This window comes from Lagopus leucura, unplaced genomic scaffold (assembly GCF_019238085.1).
Source record: "Lagopus leucura isolate 7727_CA_CO unplaced genomic scaffold, USGS_WTPT01 Super-Scaffold_100035, whole genome shotgun sequence".
Classification (NCBI taxonomy): domain Eukaryota; kingdom Metazoa; phylum Chordata; class Aves; order Galliformes; family Phasianidae; genus Lagopus; species Lagopus leucura.
The window spans coordinates 1,292,301-1,312,437 of record NW_024962284.1 but is presented as its reverse complement, the minus strand read 5'-3'; the positions used below and the strand labels follow the sequence as shown (position 1 = coordinate 1,312,437).

The 20,137-nt window shown below is 44.5% G+C and overlaps 1 protein-coding gene across 1 annotated transcript in view; it reads right to left on the bottom strand.

The window, feature by feature from the left end:
• Window positions 1-19,938, bottom strand: part of NELL1 (neural EGFL like 1) — a 286,566-nt gene extending 266,628 nt beyond the window's left edge. The window contains exons 1-2 of the mRNA XM_042882675.1: window positions 19,890-19,938; window positions 15,860-15,988 (exon numbers count right to left, since the gene is read on the bottom strand). Of these exons, the coding sequence (XP_042738609.1) occupies window positions 15,860-15,988; window positions 19,890-19,938 (178 nt within the window). The remainder of the gene's footprint in view (window positions 1-15,859; window positions 15,989-19,889) is intronic.
• Window positions 19,939-20,137: the final 199 nt, after the last annotated feature.

Genomic DNA, 20,137 nt, shown 5'->3' with positions numbered 1-20,137 from the left:
AATTCCAAAAATGTGGGCCCAAACTGCTAGATAACAAACATTACTCAGGTGCTGTTTTGCAACCCTATTCTAAAGTAATCCATAACAAGGAAGTTTAGCTTTTTTAAACAAACAAACAACGCCCTTCTAGGGATGGGGCTGCTTGTTGGTGTAAATCTGCTCATTCCCAGGCCAAGGAGGTACCAGTGCACGGGAGCATCCTCTCGCTGCAAAACCAAAGACAAAACTGCAGGTGTAGAAACATCTACTGGCAGAATAATAACAAGGGGTAGAGAGGGTTTTTCCCAGCAGTGAGACAGCAGGTGAGACTCAATAGCCTGCAACTGGACCTGGGAGCAGAGGAGCCCCTGAAGGCTCAACAGGAATCCAGGAGTTCACATCCATAAGGCAGAGTGCAGGCAGCTTGCTGTTCTAAAGCTCACGTGCCTCCTGAGGAATCACAGCAAGGAGGCACACAGGGCCTCAGAGACAGCGCAGCAGGGCGACCTGATCTCCAGGTATGTCATCAATTCATGTTTTGCATCACTTCTGCAGGAAGTGCCATACTAATGAATTGGGAGTAAATCCACTTAAAGTAAGAGCTTTCTATTTACAAGCTGATTTTCACTCAAAAAAAAAAAAAAAAAAAAAAAGGAACACCCTGAACACACATACACCCCCTCACTGCAGGTGTCCAAAGGGAAAATATATTTTACACTCTCTATAAAAATAACTGCCTGCTTGTAATGAAATGCCATATTTCCTACATAATGTAGAACGATACAGGCTTACACAGTAATCTTCAGTGAAACATCACTTCATGCCTGGATGATAATGCAATCTCAGCAATAAACAAAATAAATAAATAAGTGCAGATACAACTTTCATATGCCCTTCTATGTGATTATATTTTCTTAATGTGAAATACTGACTGTCTGGAGGGCTTTTTAAATATACTAGAATGCTTCTAAAAGAAAAAACCCACAGACTGAAAGTATAACAAGTACAACAGATACAAATCATCTCAGAGCATTAAGTGAACTTACTTTCCTCAGCCAAACAGAGAAACACAAGATACCTCCACATTAACAAGGCAAAGTTCTCAGTGTCCATAACCCATGGTACAAAAGGGAAGGGAATTACATGACTCTTTGGACTGGAGCTCAAGGCCTTGGAGAAAAAGAAAATCACACAACTGGTCTTACAAGACGAATCCCAATCCATCTGGGAAATCTTTATTCTTCACTAAATGCTTCCATGAGAAAAAAAAAAAAAAAAAAAAAAAATCACTAAAAATGCAGGTCTAAATCAAGCCGGGTCTTCTGTAACAAGACACAGTTTGTCATTATCTACCTTGCTTTAGTACTTTCTTGGTTTACTTATTCCAGCAGGGAATGAAGAGCATGCAGCTCTATTGGTAACCTCAATCATTGCAAAACTATTTGTTTAAATGCGCTTTCGGGACATCCTTTGCACAATCACGCCAGACAAGCACATAGAAATTAATCCTACAACAAGAGAAAGTCTGGATCTCAGTGACAGCAATTAAAGAATCGAATGTTGCAGCGGACTGGCTTTTACCTTGCTACGGGCAAAATCCAATAAGAGCTAAATCTCTCTATAGAGAGAAACACAGAAATAAAAATGGAGTGCTGAGTAAGTTATTTCAGATGCCAGCTTTTCAAGATGGAACCAAGAGCAGAAGAGGCAGTGTCCAGAAGTTGGCTGGGATGGAAACAGAAGACAGCACCACAAAACCCTTCTCAGTGAAGGCAAGCATTCACCAAAGCACAGACTCCTACATTATCCCCATAGACTGTCTATCAAAGAACTGATAAAACCAGTGCCAGACGCCCCTGCTGCCCATCTGCTCCCACTCCCCTCCAACCATTACTCAGCCCAGACAAGAGGGTGACAGAACCTCTCCCTTCCTCTTCAGCTTCTACCAAATAGGCTCACAGAAGGCATGATGTTCTCCCACAAGTACATCTCTGCTGCTAGGTATTCTCACCAGCACAAAAAAAGACATGCAAATTGCTTTATTCGCCCTTGCCTTGCTAGCTCCGCTCAGAGTTGGTAATAAACAGTAGGAAATCATGTTCAACAGCACAGCTTTCTAAATTATGATTATTCACTATAAATCACTTTTTACATATTGCTTCAGACAATGTTCCTCAAGAATAAGATCCATCTGCAGTGAAATGCTTGGCGATTTTAATATGCAAACCTCCCACAGAGATGATGTCTCATTTTAATTATTCTTTCGGCTTAATGGGTTTTCATTAAATTAGAGGAAGGAGCAATTATCAGGGTGAATAGCTAATGTTACAAAGGTAACTCCCATGACTATACAGCAAAGGCAGTTCTGCTAGAGAAGGTGGAAAAACAGTAATAACGCAATGTAAACGCTTCCTTTGCAGCATGCAAAACCACCCTGGCAGTAAACATTAAGATATCACTGACAAACATACATCAGAATGACAACTAGTTTACAAACTAGGTCTTGCCTAACAAAATTAATCTAGCATTCAAAATTACAGATACATTTCATTCCATCCAGTAAGCTACTGCAAACCCAGGCCTAAAACTCCAGATGCCAGGGAGAATGGAATTCTGAACCAACAAAGAAGTGAAACCGCTGCTTATCGACTCACCACTTCTCCCCAGCCAATCAGTTAGTTGACTCAGGGGCTTACTGTCAGGCTCTTCACTACTTGAAAGCTCTCCCAGCCCGAGCACTGGCTGGAATGACCACACTCATGTTAATTAAGTTGTTGATCGAGAGGTTAAGCCTCATGTTTGCTTTATCAGCATTTCAACCTGAACCGGGGAAACTGAGCTGCTGTGGGATAAGCGGAGCAGCAGATATCGTGCAAGACTTGGAAATTAATACACACTGAGAGAGAAGGAAGCCACCTCTGTTTGTCAAGTCCCGGCTCCAGCAGGGGCAACGCAATGGGCACAGCAGCAGAGAGCTGCAGCAAAGCCTACACTGCAGGGGCAGCCCCTCTTCTCTACATCTAGGCTTTACGTCTCCAGAGCCCTTCTCATCTCCACGCAGGCAGACAGAACACTCAAGGCAAACGGCAGTCATTCTTCCCATGACAAAAGGACAAGCAGCAGGCGCGGATGCACGCACAACATAGCAACTACCACCACCTTCCAGGCATTTGGTGGGCACAGAGCACAAGCAGGAAACTCGAGCAAGCCCAAAGGCTTTGCAACAAGCTTGCTGTCGAGGGCAGCACTCACCTTGCCGCACATCACCTGCTGCTCAAGCAGTTTCTTTTCCTCACTTGCAATATTTCAAGCAGCTACAGGGCACAAGCTCACCTCCTCAAGTAGGCTTAACTTCGTCCTCAAGGGACTCGTGCTGAAATCAACACTATTTACAAATGGATGATCCCTTAAATTAACTGCTTACACCAGAGCTGGTGGAAATGCTCCAGAAGTTACACTACCGCTAACAGTGCATCATCTGCTCTTAAATCATGTGAGTTAATCAAATTACATGCCTTGTTAGTTAATTAGCGCAGGAGTCACTGATTATAACTTCTTTTCCACTGTTTATCTATATCAGCTAACATATCACATCACTGCAATTGCGATAAAGGCTGCTGTTAGCAAATTTTGGAAATAACAGCTGCTCAAAAGAGTACCAACTACACTAGCAACGCAGTCCCAAGGAGCAGCCTGAACACAGCCAGCAGCCCTGGGTGCCACACTAGTGAGCAACACTCATTTCCAGGACTCATTATTGACACAGCACAGTCCACTCAGCGCTCTGCTTCAGAGAATGTTAAGAGTCACTGCCGCACAGGATAATGAGACACCGAAAAATACAGCTTCTGTTCTGGCTTCATACAAAAGCAAACCCAGCCATCTTTTCCTTCCCTTCTACAGAAGATCTTCAGGAAAGCTCAGAGCAACAGCCCCTCAAAATTGGAAGTGACCTCAAGAAAAAAAAAAAAGAGAAAAAAAAAAGGTAACACACATTGAACTTGGTAAAGCATGCTCTTCAGCCACACATACAAGAGATCTAAATGAGGATGCTACCATAAGGAGGTGAGTCTCTGGAGCCAAAAATCAGATAAAGAGGGTACATTTTGCATACAATTTTGCATTTTACTGATGGCACCCTGAGCTCACTCCCTCCATCTACACCCCTCCCTCTCTTCCCCCCCCTCCCGGGGCATTTGCCATCTAGAAACACACTTCAGCTTTGTCAACTGACTATGCAGAGGGAGTGAATGATTTGTCATTTTAGAAATTTCAGTAATTCTGATTTCTCATTGGCAGAGATAGCCTACAACCCAGATTTTCAGAGTAACGCCAAGACACAGCAAAGCAGAAGAGGCTGAAAGCCCAAGTTGCTCAGTGCAGAAGATCTCAGCCTCACCCCAGCAGGGCTGCTCAGAGAGCAGCACTCGCCCCCCTGGTGAAGGGCTGTGTCCTTCAGCATGCACATCTGAGCACCAGAGCTCAGCAGTTGTTAGCTGATCCTTAAAACAGAGGCCTCTGGCTCGGTTTCTTTGCCTGCAGAGAGAAATTACAGTGCCCAGTGCTACTTCTGGCAGCAAACAGACCTGGCTACATCCACACAAAGGTTTTGATTTCCAGTCCAGTAAAGCCTTTTAATCACAGGAATAATCCAACTAAAGGCAGTGAAATCACCCCACAAGTTCAAAGTTAGTATATGATGACACGCTCTCGTGGTCAGAAGCTCCAACAGTGGCACTCTAAACAGTTGCTTAATTATTTTTAAAGCATTTTGCTCGCTTACTACTAAAAATCATATGCTTTTTCATTTTCTTTATGCAATTTGTAAACAAATGTGTGCCATGAATTCATTCTCCCTTCTGTTTTCTTTACCTCAGAAAAATCATTTGCGTGTTGCTGCTGAAGAAAATTAACTCTAGCTGCCTGCTTGATTTACTAACTGCATGATAATGGCACAGGGCACAAAACATTTGTCAAGGTCTCTCTCTGCTCAAGTATAATTTTTCCTGTCAGCCTCTTTACATTTATATTGAATGTTACAGCCACGCTTGTTTTGTGGGACACACGTAAGCACACGTTTACACCTTCGCCCCAAATATGAATAATTCCATCTCTGTGAAGCCCTGCACACAGTTCCCCAGCAAAGAGGCACAACCACAGCTAACACACTTAGTCTCCCCCTGCAAGTTTCATACGAATTATTTGAGATCTAACAATTTTCAAAAATGCCACAATAATAACTGTATTATCTTTTTACACCATAATTATGATTTTGAGCATCGCTTTTCTTATTTCATCTGAGCACACCACAACTCATGAATAAAATATGACAACTTTGATAGCATCCATTGCTGTGGGTTCATCCGTAACAGCAAACGTGCTCAGGGTACTAAGTGCTCCCTCTTGCTCCACAAGCCTTTGTTTTGGAAAATAAGCTTTTATTTAAATAGAACTGCCACATGTGTCCCTCTTTTTTGCATTTCTTGCCATTAGCAATAACACCAGCAATCATGTTTACTTTCTGTTTTAATGACTACATTTTGAAACAATTAGGATGGCGTAAAGCTAGAGAAGCAGAATATCCCATCTGAAAGCTGGTACTTGCAAGACATCAAAAACCATTAAAAGCACCGCTAGCATCAGAGAACAAAAGACTAACACAGAGAGAGGAATACTATCATTAAGAAAAAAAACTTAATTCTGTTCTGGTTTTGTAATTAATTACAATGAAGCAAACCTAAGCAACTTCCCCCGTTTTGCTAAGAAGACTACTGTAACTAATAGTGCAGAGTGCTGCTCTGACAGCTCCTCAGTAAATTTCCCTACAAGGAAGGCTGGAGATAAAGGCCAATGCATGAGGTTTCCAAATCACCAGCATTTCCCAATTTATACTCCAAATGTCACTTTCTAAGCTGCACTGCTTCATCTTTCAAACAGCATGACGAATATCTGCGGAGACCTCCACAGACCACAAAAACCATGACACATGCATCAAGCCCACTCTCCTCCCACACACCTTGGCTTAGGTTGTTTTCCCTAGTCCTGAGAACAGGCTCTGAAATTCCAACAGTGGTACAGGCAGTGAGCAGAGAGAGAAGCAGAGACGGATCTGTGCGCCGGCTGTAGGCAGCCTTTCATCAGAGAAGCAACGAGTATTTTACCTCCAAGATCCAGTTTCATGCTTGTTGCGCTCTCAGGGCATCCACGCTACCTTGCAGCTTACAAAACATAAAAGGAAAAGGCAGGAGAAGGAGGAGCAGTGAGAAACACAACTGCCTTAACACCACCAACTTGGCCACTGTAGGAATCATCTGTTCCCACTACTGGAGAACTCCCAGCTTCAACTGTAGAAGCTACCCATATGCACGGGGGGAGCACAGGCACCTAGAGCAATCCCTGCAGCTGCAGTCATCCTGTACTACTTTTGATTTTATTTTTTTTTTCCTATTTACACCAGAGAGGATCAGTGGGACATCCAGAAACATTAGCAGACAGGCTGGGAGGATGGGGAGTGAGAGATTTTAGGAAGCCAGAACACCAGCCCTCAGACAGAGTACTGCCCCTCTATTCACAGGCCCCTCTATTGTCAGAGTTAGAATCAATTTGGCTGTTTTAGCAGGTAAGCAGCCTACGTAACTACTGATTTAATGAATGTTTTAGTGGACACCAGGTGCCGAAATCTTCTGCTCCATTTACTTAAAAAAAAAAAAAAAAAAAAAAACCCACACTACTAATGCTCTGCATTTTGTATCATTGAAAAGGCCACAAAAGGCAAAGCAATCACATGATATAGTGCCATAAACCAGCACAGTATGACATGATTACTTCTCACCATTTATGTGGCAAAAATGAAAAATGAGGGAAAAAACGTCCCCCTCGTGTCATTTATACACCCACACTGCAGGTGGCAAGATTAATCTAGAGTTTGGCATAGAAGAAGCAGGCTGAGGTCTCAACTAGCGTCTAATTTTTATTCTTGATAGGTAGTTGAAGACAGCAGGGCTTTTCACTGCAGGAAGTTTTCCATGCCCACCTCTTGCATTTAGTCTGTATCTGCTTTTGTGTACCTTTTTAAGATACAAAATCTTAGAAAATAAACATCATCACGTGTCTTTTTCCATTTAATTAAGCAGAGCAAACAGAAATATTCCCTTCAAACAGACATTAACATGTTTCCATTAAAACCGTTTTGAGAAATCTAAAGACCCCTCTTGGGGTTCAGAGCACCCATAAAAGGACACAAGGCTTCACCGTCTACAGTGAGAACACAGTGCTTCTGCTCCATGAACCATTTTACCAAGCAATGCTCCTGTTCAGCTCTCTTTGATCCCATCACCTGGCCCACAAGCCAGACCTGCAGCACTGGGTGCAGGGCTCTCCACCCCTGGGCAGAGGCACAACTCCAGTAACCACCCCGCATCGCTTCAACTTCCCAGGGCTATCACTAGCACACACACCTGCTCTGTGGAACATCACAGAATGGTACTCTTACCATACTGTAATTCTCATTTTCTAAATAAGTAATTAATAAAACCCGATTATGCGCAGCATAATAAGACTTAGGAGTATCAGGTCACTCATATCCTTTTGGGGGGAGGGGTGGAAAAGACATTTTTGTTGTGTTTCTGTTCTGATGAAGATACAAGAAACTCAAACTGTTATTCTCACTTTATCTAAACTGATCTCCTCTCATTTTAAGAACCTAGCTGCTCATGCAGTGGGGGAAGCGTGTCACATTTACCAGCAATGCCAGAAACCAATTCCTCCATTCCCTCTCCCCACCCACTGAAGAGTACAGACCTTTTGCTTTCTTTCTGCTTATCTTCCTTACAGGACTTTGTCAACAGTTTGCCAGAAGCATTGCAGGCTTTTAGCATACTACAGAAATACTGAAGTGCTTCTTCCATGTCCCTCTGTACTTGCCACGGCAGCAATGAAGATAGACAAGGAGAACAATTATTATCTCCCAGCAAAGCAAAAATAACTGCCAAGAGCAGAGGCAAGGCGTGCTCAGAATTCTTCCCTCATCATTAGAGACATGATGGGAAATCCAAAAAATGTCAAGTATAACAGAAGGGAGGATGACAACTTTCAGGATGGAAAAAAAATTGGAAATCAGTCATTGTAGTTTTGTATGGCCATGTTTCTATTTTAGATTATGCTTGTATTTTATTTTTAGGAGGGTGAGGGGTTAAAATGAGTATAATGAATAAGAAAGTCTGTGAGGATTTACAAACTGTATTTTCATGTATGTGGGATACATTTTAGTCTTAGGGCTGCTTTGCTGTAATTCAAATTGAGACAGGAGTGGAAACAGCCAACACTGGATAGGTATACAGAAGCATCTTAAAAACCATAACTGAGCTCTGGCAAAGGGAATAGCAGATTGCCTAACTTCAGAGCATGAGAGCACCGTTCAATATTTAGGTCTCAAGTAGTTGTTCCTTTCTTGATGATTCAGTTCACTCATCTCTACCCAGCTCATTGTACCTTGACTCCAGATCATCTCCCTCTATTGAAAGTGGTCAGTTTTGCAGAAAGCATAAAACCCCTTAGGCTCATTTCTTCATTGCCAAAAAAAAAAAAAAAACTACATCACTTACACAAAACTAAAACATGAGCCATATTGAAAGAACAAACATAAATAAGAAGTTAAGCAGGTGTCAGTATTGAAGCCACAGAGGAAACCTTGCTCAGCCCTGCAGGAACACGTTACAACACCAACCTCAATGGCAGGATCACACACTGCTTTCCAGAGGGGCCCTGCCTCAGCCACTGCACAAAGCAAAGAACAAACAGCAAGTAACACCTGTTAACAAATAAGGATGTTGGCTTATTTTTATTGTTCAAGGCACACCTTGAAGAGTAAATCCACTGTATTTAAATCCTCCTCTGAAGACAGAGCAGAGCATGACCAAGTTAATTATTCTAGTGCAGTATCTGAGACAGCAATTAATTAATTCTTTTCACACCACTGCTGTTAGAGAAAAGGGTATTAGTACCTCAGCTTTACAGGTGAACAACCTAAGCAGAGAAAATTAAGGCTCCAAGTCACTAATTAAATACACACGATCCAAGTTTTATCCTCCAAAAACATTTGTTAAAAGTTAGCACAAAGCACAGACACTCAGTGCTGCCAAATCTGAGCTTCCAGTGCTTTTTCCCCAAATTTGCTGTCCTTACTGCAAGCAAACCTTCACCCGAACCCTACCCACCCAATGCAAGACTGCAGCACTTAAGTTTTTCCCTCAGTTCCAGCTACTCACCTCTTCCTCCAGGCCGCATCTCTGGTGACCGTCCTCCTTATCCCAGTGCCCACATCCCTTGCCCTCAGCACCCTCACACCACTCGTCACTGCTTTCCTCCCAGCCACCACCAATTCCCTCATTGGCCTCAAGCTCCTTGCCACAGCTGTTTCTCTTCTCTCCCCTCCAACTACCTCCCTGTGAGTTCCAGTTTCCTTGCCCTGCCTGTCACTGTTAATCTCATCCAACTGCTACTCACCACCCATTTCCCAGCATCAATCTGTATCATTCCCTGCCTCTCGGCAGAGCTCCTTTATCCCAGCTGAATTACTGGCTCTTTACATACCCCTGCATTTCCAGCTTTACTTCCCTCCTTTTCAAGCTTTCAGAGAAGTCTGGGGAAGAAGGGTGAAAAGCATGAGAGCAACTACAATCTCAAAGAGACCGAGTACCTGCTCACCATCCTGCTGACAGACGTGAGCCGGAGAAGCTGCACTTTCTTTCATCACCCTCAGACAGGGCCACCAAGGAGCAACAGGCCCCCAGATGCTCAAACACACTGCCTGGTTTTTCCCCATAGAACTGTCATGGATCCAGGTAGTCACCCATGAAAGCACATCAGTGAATTTAGCCACTCAAACTTTCTGGCATCTTCGCTCTTAACAGCATTTGACAGAGCAGCTTTCACCCCACCAGCATCCCTCACACAGCCAAGCCCAGGTGCCGGCCCAGTCTCCAGCCAACAGAGCCAGCAGCCCCAAAGTTCTGAGTAAATCCTAAAATGTGCTCTGGTGTTAGCCATAGCATCATTACAGTTGGAAATTACCTCAGAGACCCCCAAGTTCAACCCCAATCCACCCTCACCAACCACATCCCCATAGTTCTGAAACATCCCCAGGGATGGTGACCCCCCGATCCTGTCATGGCTCTATGTTTTTTTTTGTTTTTGGGTTTCAGTATTCCACATCAAAACATCATGTAGTGTATGGTGTATTAAAGTGTCACTGCCCCACACTGGGCACCAAAAATCTGTCACGGAGTTGACCAGATCAATCTATGTCCATGACAGGGGCAACAGGCCTCTGCCCCCCCCCCCCCCCCCACCACCCCATTTTTGTGGGTCTGGGGTTGGGGGGGAGGGCAGAGGCCTGTCTCCCCTGTCACGAACATAGATTGATCTGGTCAACTCCATGACAGACCCCCAGGCAGGCTGTGCCAGCACCTCACTGCTCTTTCTGAGAATAAATTCCTAATATCCAACCTGAGGAGATCTCAGTGAAAAGAGCAGAAATGGTCGATACTGGAAACACTACCGCACGCTCAGGGCATCAGGCCTGCACCTCAGCCTGCACAATGCTTTCACTCACACAAAGGATTTGTATTTCACCACTGCTCATTTCTCTCACACTGCAACTCTCATACTGCAACTCTGCACTTGGGTAAAACAGGAAAAAAAGAGGGTAAAAATGCAAAACCCACTTCTGAACACAGATCCATGCCAGGTGCTGAGGTGCTGGCAGCAGAGATGCTATGAGGAGAATCTCTGTGAGCAGACGTGGCAAATGTCCCTGCAGAGCACTCTTGGCACCTCAGGAAAACATGTAGGAAAAAAAAGGGGCAAAACAACAGCTCCCCCTAGCTGCTAGCTAAGCAGGCACCCAGCTGCCAGCCAAGGCCAGTGAAGAGCTGTACCCAACAATAAATAAAAGCAACTCAATAAAGGCCCCTCTTCCAAAGCACAAGTGGGAGGCAGGAGGGAAAGACCTCTGCACCACTGGTGTCCCAAACCTCTCCCACATGACAACAGTGAAAGAAGTGCTCTGCTCCTCAGAGCTGAAGGAGGAGCAGGGCTAAAGTGCCCATGGCGTGCCCTCCCCTGCTTTGCTTTCTGCCAGGTAAAAATGACATTGCTTGCACCTCCTGTTTGCTATGAACATCCCAGGAGAGATAGCATGAAGCAATGGCCCTGGCTGATTACCTTGTATTAAGAGCAAGCAACACATTCAGCTCCAAAACTCAACTTCAAAGGGGTCTGGAAACACCTTCACTCTCTGAGAGAGAAATTAGCAAGTCAAGAAGGGAGCTGTCTAGAAATTGGGATCCGTAACATCCTGAGAGAAAATAGCTACAGGGAGGAACGCGCTGCTTCTGGAAGCTCCCAGGAGCATACTGAGAGGCACCTCTGCCCTGCAGCCCTGCTCTCCCTTCCACCTGAAGCAGGATGACCCTCTCATTGCAGGAACTCAACAAGATTTCCTCACAAAACAGTGCTCTATGCTCGAAGACACCCGTTGTTCTTTCTCCTTTCCTGTCAGAGGAAAATACAGCTGTATAGAAAAAGAAGCCAGAAGTAACCAATACAAAGCAGGAAGGAGCACGGCTGAACTCTGTGCCGCAGGAGCCACAGGCCAGGTGTTTCCCATATAAATTCAGTGCTTGTTTAATACAAGTAAAAGAAATAGCAAAGCAAAAAAGGACTTCATAGAGGTGGACCTTTAACAGTATGTGGCAGTGGTCAAAACTACTCCGAGCTACAGACAGCACATAGAGTGAAAAGACAGTTCCTAATTTAAAGACCAAGTTTAAAAATACTGCCAGATTGGTAGGAAGGAGAAAAACAAAACCTTAATCAACTCCTTGTGGGAACTGCTTTGTAAGTAATGACTTTAAGCCTCTATCAAAGAGGTTCAAGGGAGGTGTTGAGGGAAGAAGAATTAGAAAGAAATGAGTGTAGCTGACAGGTTGTAAAAGGAATAAAATTTTCCTTCCACAATGAGAACTGAGTGCTGAACAAAAGTCACTGATTAAGGTAATCGCATAATGTAACAGGCTAAAGATTGGGCTCACTCTGCCCAAAAAAGCTCTGGAAAAAGCTGACCAGCTAAGTGCCTCCTCAGGCTTTATGTATAACTGAAGCCTTTCTCTGCTTCTGAACCTTCAGGTTGAGGTTTCCCCCCTGTGGGAGACAAAGCAAGCCCTGCTTTTCTGCTATCTGAAGTATAGGATGGGACTGAGCTCCATTAAGCAGGATATTCACTGCTCAGTGCTTCTTAACATACTAGAACGTATACCATAATCCTGTTATAGTAACTCCAGTGTCATTTCCTCCTGTTGCCAAGATAGTATTCACAAAGGTGTTTCATGCAATCTTTGTAAGACATTGTTGTAATGCATTAAGGGGGTGATCAGTACTTCCAATACATTTCTTTGGGTTAGATTTCCCACCTACTCCCCTAAACTGATTCCCTAAATTCTTCAAACTCATGGCTGGAGGCAAAAAGATGTGCAGTTGGACACCAGGACCACAGGATCCCATTCCCCAAGAGCACTCTAGTCATGAGTTTCCCCTCACCTTCTTTTAAACTTTTCTGTTAGAATAAGCAGACTGGATGTGACAATTATTCCCCCCTACTCTTTCAATTATTAATGACAAATAAGACACCACAACTTTAGGGATAACGTGCTGTTTGCACAATTGCAACTGTGAGTTAGAAACTAAATTTCATCATCTAATTTGTGCTGTCAGCACCTACACCACTTTTCTGATTCCCTCATCCCCATTGCATAGAGAACGGGACTGAAACGTCCAAGTAACGGAACTTATCAATGAAAAAAAAAATATCAAGCTGAAATAATCAAAGAAAAAATCCCAATAGGACCACTCAGATGACTGCACTTAATTGCAGGTTTCTATGCTTTTCTGAATTAGAAACAGTTTTGCTTGTCCAAAAGCAACCCACATCTCTCAATTGCCACTTTGGTTCTGTCATGCTGTCACACAGTTTGCAATGGAGTTAAATTTAATTCTTCGCCTGTAAAACTGTTTTGCATGGCAATCTGAATTTCAGCTCTTACTATCAGTATTATAAAATCAGAATACTGCACTGGCTACAATTGAGGTAGCTTTGGACTTCAGGGGAAAAGTCATTCTACATTTCCTCTGTGATACATCAAATCCTGAGGTCAATCTCCAGAAGTTTTGTAACAAACAGTACTTCTATAAGAGAGCTAATGCCACCAATCAAAAAGTCAAATTAAAGATAGTCATTTATCTTCCTACTGTGCACTTGCTCCTTTTATCTTTCTGCCTCTAAATACAACTGAGCATCCAAAACTCATAAAGCTTCCAGCACCAATGAGCTTAATGCACACAGGAAGAACCTTGCTAGGGAAAACGATTCACGTTTTCACTACAGCGCTATGCAATCTGGTCTGGGGCAAAGTTACCATTTCTCTACCTCACTGATTTAGACTTGCAGGGATGCACAATGTAACACTCCCAGTTTGAACAGCTCTAGCAAAGTCCTGTCAGGAAAAACATCTTACAAGACAGAAAATGTTCCCTGGGGAGCATTTGTCTAAGCTCAGAGCCCTATTACATTGCTGCAGGGACACAGCCAAAGTGGGGGTGAGGAGCAGGCAGAACTGCCCTGTGAAAACCACGTGCCAGACAACAAACTCACAAAATCACTTTCTCTTTCTCTGAACTAGGAAACTCTGAGCAGTGAAAGCACAGAAGTGAAGAGGTCTCCTAATGAGGTGCCCTTATCAGCCATCCGCCCGCCAGGTGTGGGGGGAGCCCGTCTGCCTGCTGCCCCACACGCTGACAGGAGAGCAGCAAGGCACAGCACATACCAGCTACTAACATCTGGTAAGAGCTGATCAGAGCAAAGCTCTGCTAAAAGAGAGCAGCAAATCCAGCAGGATACAGACATTTTTCAAGTAAGCACTGACTTTCAATCTTTTCTCTCCCCCAGGACTGTCACGTTGGCTGGATTTCTGTGAAATTCTGTGGGGAAAGAAAGTACAACTTCTTCCAACCTATGCTTAGCAGTTGCCCATACATCCCTGTGGGCTCTGTACTAGTCTTAGGGTATGGCAAGATAAAAATTGAAATTAAGTACCTTCCGGTTCCAGCCAAAGGACCTGGCACACAGCCTAACTGTAGCTGTAAAGTAAGTCACCTCCATTACTAAATAAGACTTCATACAGCTGCTGACATTTAACAAATAACAGACAGGAACAAGAAGGGAAGCAGCCAGCAGGCAGCCACAGACTTCCATCCTATCCAACAGCAGCAGCAAAAGAGCTCTCACAGATCTCTCTCAGGAAGGAGCAATATTCCAAAGGTCTTGAGTGTTTTCCTAGCTCAAGGGCTGATGAGCTTACCTGAAGACAGTAACTTCCTATGCCATCTTCCAAGAAGTTTCATACTATAAACAATATCCAAGAACAAGACTATTCCTGTGTGCATTGAAAAGATTTTTTTTTTTTTTTTTGCTGGAGGAATTAGAAAAAGCTTTACTTAGCTAATTACAGACTCTGAATTGTATATTCACTTCATATCATGAACTCTTATTCACGTGAGCGGACATTAAAAAACAGATGTTCACAGAAGCATTGAGCTTTACAGGCAGTACTTTTTTTTTTTTTTTTTTTAAGTGACTCTTCTCTAAAGTTTGTAAGTTGCAGGTGCAGCCTTTCAAGGCAAACAGGACTGAATAGACATAAGATTTACACCATTCAGTCTCAATCAGTGTCCCCCCCTGCCCCCCAAAAAAAAAACAACCCACATCTCAGTCATCTTCCCTACAGCTACAACTCCAAGTCTGTAACATCTCACTATGAGAGTTCATCAGCACAGGTGCTGTTAGCTGCACAGAATGGCAGTTGGAAATAATCAAGTAATTTAAGTTTGTTAGGCCACTGCTGCAGTCTTTGGAGGAATCCCTGTACTGCAGCATTGGTTTTTGTGTTACAGATGAAGTCAAGTGTATCAAATGAAAAACTACTGGTAACTTTAAGTGATTACATTAACACCCATCTTCTGGGCACTGATCTGGCAAACAGTGAAAATTCACTACTCAGCATAGCATAGAAGATTGGAAATATGATTAACAAGATCTGAGATGGTCTCGAGAAGTGTCTGCTTTGCCACTTAACCTTGACCAGGCAAAAAACAGAGGGATTCTCCATAACAGATGCTCCTACCCACACCTTAATGTTTGTTAATCTCTAGTGACATAAGTGTCCCTCTTATGAGACTTCGTCTCTTAATCTGGGCTTCTGGAAAAGCTTCCCAATACATCCTGCATTTCACTCCATTAAAAATAAAAATGTTTCTCAAGCATTATCTTAGAATATTGGATGAAAAATTACCTTTCAAAGTGACGGGTACTTAGTTCTGACAGTTAAACACAATACAGTTTGATCTTCTCACTTTGGTGGTTCTCAGTTAATGAAAGACTTGCTACACATTACTAACCAGTGTCAAGACATTATCTGCCTTCTCCTGTCTACACAGCTTCAGCTCTGTGCGTCTCTTTCATGTGTACAATGACAGAGAGAAAGTACCCAAGAATACAACAGTCTATACCTTGGAACCATTTTGACATGCTTAATTGAAAAAAAAAAAATACTGGGGAGTGTCATAAATCTACCAGAAAAAAAAACTTCTCTAGAGGCTGCTAACCTTGGTGACCTGGCAGCACACAAAAATCAAGAACCAACCAAAACCTTACGTATTTGAGCAAAAGAAAGTGACAAGTGAGACCACTATTACAGGGATTCAGGCATTAAAGCTCTTGTGAGCTCACACAGAATTGGGGAAACAGAGTCAAGAACACGTGTCTTACCTTGAAATAAAAATGCTTTGCTGGCATTGTGCAGTCCTGGCACTTGTGTTACCCCAATGGTTGTATTCATGAGATCCAGTTCTGTGATGATATCAATTTGTAAGTCAGGATCCATTCCAAATCCTACAGCTGGGATGAGGGAGACAGAGTTAGATCAATTTTTATTTCAAATCAGATAATGAAAAGCATGGAGAAGAATACCTAGTGTAGGCATTTCCATTACCTTTACACACACATCCCATATACAGTAATTACTTAGAAGACACAGTAATTCTGTTGCAAGAAAAAAAGATATTCTTTTCCAAATCTTTCAATTAAACTATTTCCTTTTCACAGCTTTTATTATGCACAACTTGAAACATCACAAAACTGACACATTAACCCGGCATCTTTTTGAGGCTGAAAGCAATAAATAAAAGCATGAGCACCTACGCAAAAGGATGAAAGAGATGTGCAGCATACAGCTATTGGCTACAGAATTTCCAGGGAGACACAAGGGCTGGAAACTCCTCTCACACTTCACACGTAACTGAGACCAACAGACCAGCCTAAATATGATCTATTTTCCCAACTGCACAAAATGACCCTGGAGGAAATATGGTACCAGGATGAAAGATGTCATAATCACAGAGCCCTAGGTGAGTCACAAAGCCAATAAATCTTATGGAGCACATCTTCTGTGTTTAAGCTCAGCCAGCCCCCAAAAAGCACGCCAGAGCCTACCGACAAATAAGAAATGTTCATTAACTAAACATTCTGATCTGCAGCAGCATGTCCTGTAGAAGGCTGAATCCAGACCTAGATTTAGAAAGGTTCATGCCCAAGAAAAGGCTGGTCAGCCCTTTAATTGATAGGGGAGTCAATGAAATTGACAGAAAAGATGCACACACAAGTAGCTTGAAGTTAGTGCCTTCAGAAGTTCAGGGCAACTTAATGGTTACGGTACACTGAATTTTTAAACGTATCTCCTTTCTCAAGGGATGGCAACAGGCCAGCCTGACCGCAGCATCTTTCTCAATGTAGTAATAAATATAGCACGAGACCTGTGCCTGAGACATAGGTCAAACAACCTCAAGCAGGATCCAAGCACTTTCCTAATGAAAATTTTTGCTAACATCATTAGTAATGGGAACAGGTTCTGAGAATGAAAGCCTGATGCAGCCAAGTCAACGAGAAAACTCCCACTGACTTCTGTGGGGCAAGGACATTACCTGGGAAACACATCTGGATTGATATCCACTGAGTGGACTCCACATTCAGGTCTAAATTGATTTATTTGGCATTCCAAGACTGTACTTCTGGATCATTTAAGCAGTCTGATTCTTTGAAAGGCTCTAAAAAAAATTACTGAGGTGTACAGAATGAACAAGAAGTTACGTATTCTGCTCATAAATCATCTGTTCCACAGTACTTTCTCCTTTATTTGGATGTTAAAATGCCTTCTGATAACAAGCTGTGCTAACACAGAGGATGCTATTGCACAGTAAGCTGACTAGTAAAACACAGACATTTTTAGTAAAAACAGATAGTTTTAAAAAGGTCTCTATCAACCTTACTCTACAATGAAAACCAAGATGCAGAGGCACTGGCAGAAATGAACCTCCAGAAGTGCCAATATATCAACATGTCCACATACACAGTGCTTTCATGAGGATGTGGGGATAAATACCACTCTGTAGAAAGTTGAAATTGGACAGATGAATGCAGATAAACTTCTCCAAAAGAAAAAAACTTCCCAGGTAGTCAGCAACATCAAGTTTCAGTACTACCTGTGTCATCACCCATCCCAGATGCTCAGGCACTGCAGGGCTACAACCGATGCTGAGCATATGAGCAGACCAAAAACACCTGTGAGAAACCTACAGCAACTCTTCCAGTGCAAGGGCTGCAACCTGAGATCCTCCAGCACAAACACAGATAATGAAATATTATTAGAGAGCGCAGCCTTTCTGGTCAAAAAATGTTAAAGCAAAGGTTGTTTTAGAAGGAGGGAAAAAAAAAAAAAAGAAAAAAAAAATTATTATTTCTTCAAAAGGATTTTATTCAGGAGAAAAGCCACACATTGTAAACTGTGCAAACTAACTTATCAGACAATCTCACCTCCCCTACCAAGAGGGGAGTATGCTCTTCCTAATTGGAAAGATGTTAGATGTGTCTGGAGCACCGAGAGCCTACTGCTATGAGGGCAGACAGAGTAGAGACTAAAACTTGCTCAACAGAAAGGACAGACCACATCCAATAAGACAAATCCTGACCCCGTTAAAGGCAATGAATGCTCCACCACTGACATCAAGAGGGTGAGGACAGAAACCACATCCAGCACGTATAGACACTCCCATAAATCACCGAAGCTCCGCTGCTCTGTTAAGGCTATTTATTCCAGCCTGGATACCCGGGGCTCAACAAGTACCGATCAACTGCAGCTCCATAGATTTCAATTTATGCCAGGGGGGGATCCTGTGTGACAACTTCAGTGTGCCCCCTCCAAGCTTTTCAAGTGCTTTCAAGAAAGAAGATGATTTCCAATGTCAACAGCATCTATTTAGCAAAAGACTAACGTTACATTAAATACATTGTCATTTTTAGTCATTTTCCTGTGCTGGCTCTCCAGCCTACAGCAAGCACTCAGAAGCCTTGTTAAATAATTAATAAACAACAAATCAGCAGCTTCAGTATCATAACTAAGTCTCCTTTTCCCCTGTGGTCTCTCATGCTCTATCAAAAGGATTCCACAAGCATACCAACTGCATCTAGCATGTTCTGCTGCCTCCCTTCAGCAGAAAGAAGGCTGGAAACACTGCTTCTTTTGGAAGTCAAAATTAACCATCAACCCATAAGTCCTTACTGGAGAGCTGTGCAAAGCTTAGGCTTCATCCTGACCAACGGTGCTTTCAATTCCTATTTAAAGTAATTGGGCCATTTCCCTCACATCAGTGGCTTACACAAGCAAAACTCCAGCTAATTCACTCAGGAGGCAGGCACAGAAATCATCTCAGGACTTGGTGGATTTGGCCCAACGCAAATTGAAGGCACTAGAGTAGATTAAAGGATTAAGCCATATAATTATGAGTGATGTCACCAGGAAATCCCTAAAAGAAATTAATTCCACCTCACAGCTCCTACAGCTCATACTCTCTGCTTGCCCCTTTATCACCAGCACTCAAGCCCTGGCAATCACACCACGCTCCAGCTAGCTAACACGCTCCGTATGATGCGTGCAACACATTCAGAATTTCCTCCACCCCGCTGTGTGCGGGCTGCCTGGGGACGGAGAAACTTTCAAAGCACAGCCGACACAGCCCAGCCGTGCCCACAGCCATGTGCAATCATTCAGGTGGTAAGTGGAATCTCCACCTGAGGCACTTCGCACGGCCCTCCCACAGCTCCACCAGTAATTGTTGCACACAAAGAACTTTCCGAGCAGCTTCGCAATCCCGAGCAGGAGAGTTCGGGCTCCTATTTACCACCTCAAGCGCCTGGGTGCGCTGCTGGGGGGAACGCTGCTGGGAAAGGGCGATCGGCACGCTCTCCCAACTATTCCACGTACGCCGCCTCTCAAAACCAACGAACGTCAATGGGAAAACACTAAGAACAATTTTAAAACAGCGCTTCTGCCAGTCGCACCGGGAAATCTCCCTGAGAACACCTACGGACACCAGCGAGGAAACGTCCCCCGGGCGAGCAAGGGTGCGCTCGGGATAAAAGGGAGAACAAAGCCGCCGCCGGGAACAGGCTCCGGCAGCGCTCCTCGGGGAAACGGCACCGCGGCCCCACGGGCTGCACCGCGGCCGGCACCGGGCACGGCGCCGCCGGATCAGCCCTCCCCGCTGCTCCCGGCTCGCAGCCCCGCGGGGCGCAGCCGCCGCCCCGAAACTTTCCCTCGCCCACACCAACGCCCTCGGAGCCGCCGCTCCCCGCCGCAGCTCCCAGAGCCGGGGCTCGGCCCACGGCCCCCCGCAAAGTTTCCACCCGCCGGGCTCCTGCCGCACTCCCCCGGGAGACGGCCCCGCATCCCCGTCCCGTCCCTCACCTGCCCCGGCGGCGGCCGCACACGCCCAGAGGAGCGGGAACAGACCCATCGGCGCGGCGCGGGCGGCGCCCGCCTGCCTCCCTCCCTGCCGGCAGCTGCTGCGAAGCGGAGCCGAGCCGAACGCAGCCTCCGACGCGCGGAGCGGCTCCGGCAGCGGCGGCGGCTCCGCCCGCTGCCCAGGCACGGCCCCGACGCCCCCGCGGCGGGGGCTCCCCGCCCGCCCCCCGCCGTGACGCGCGGGCCCCCCC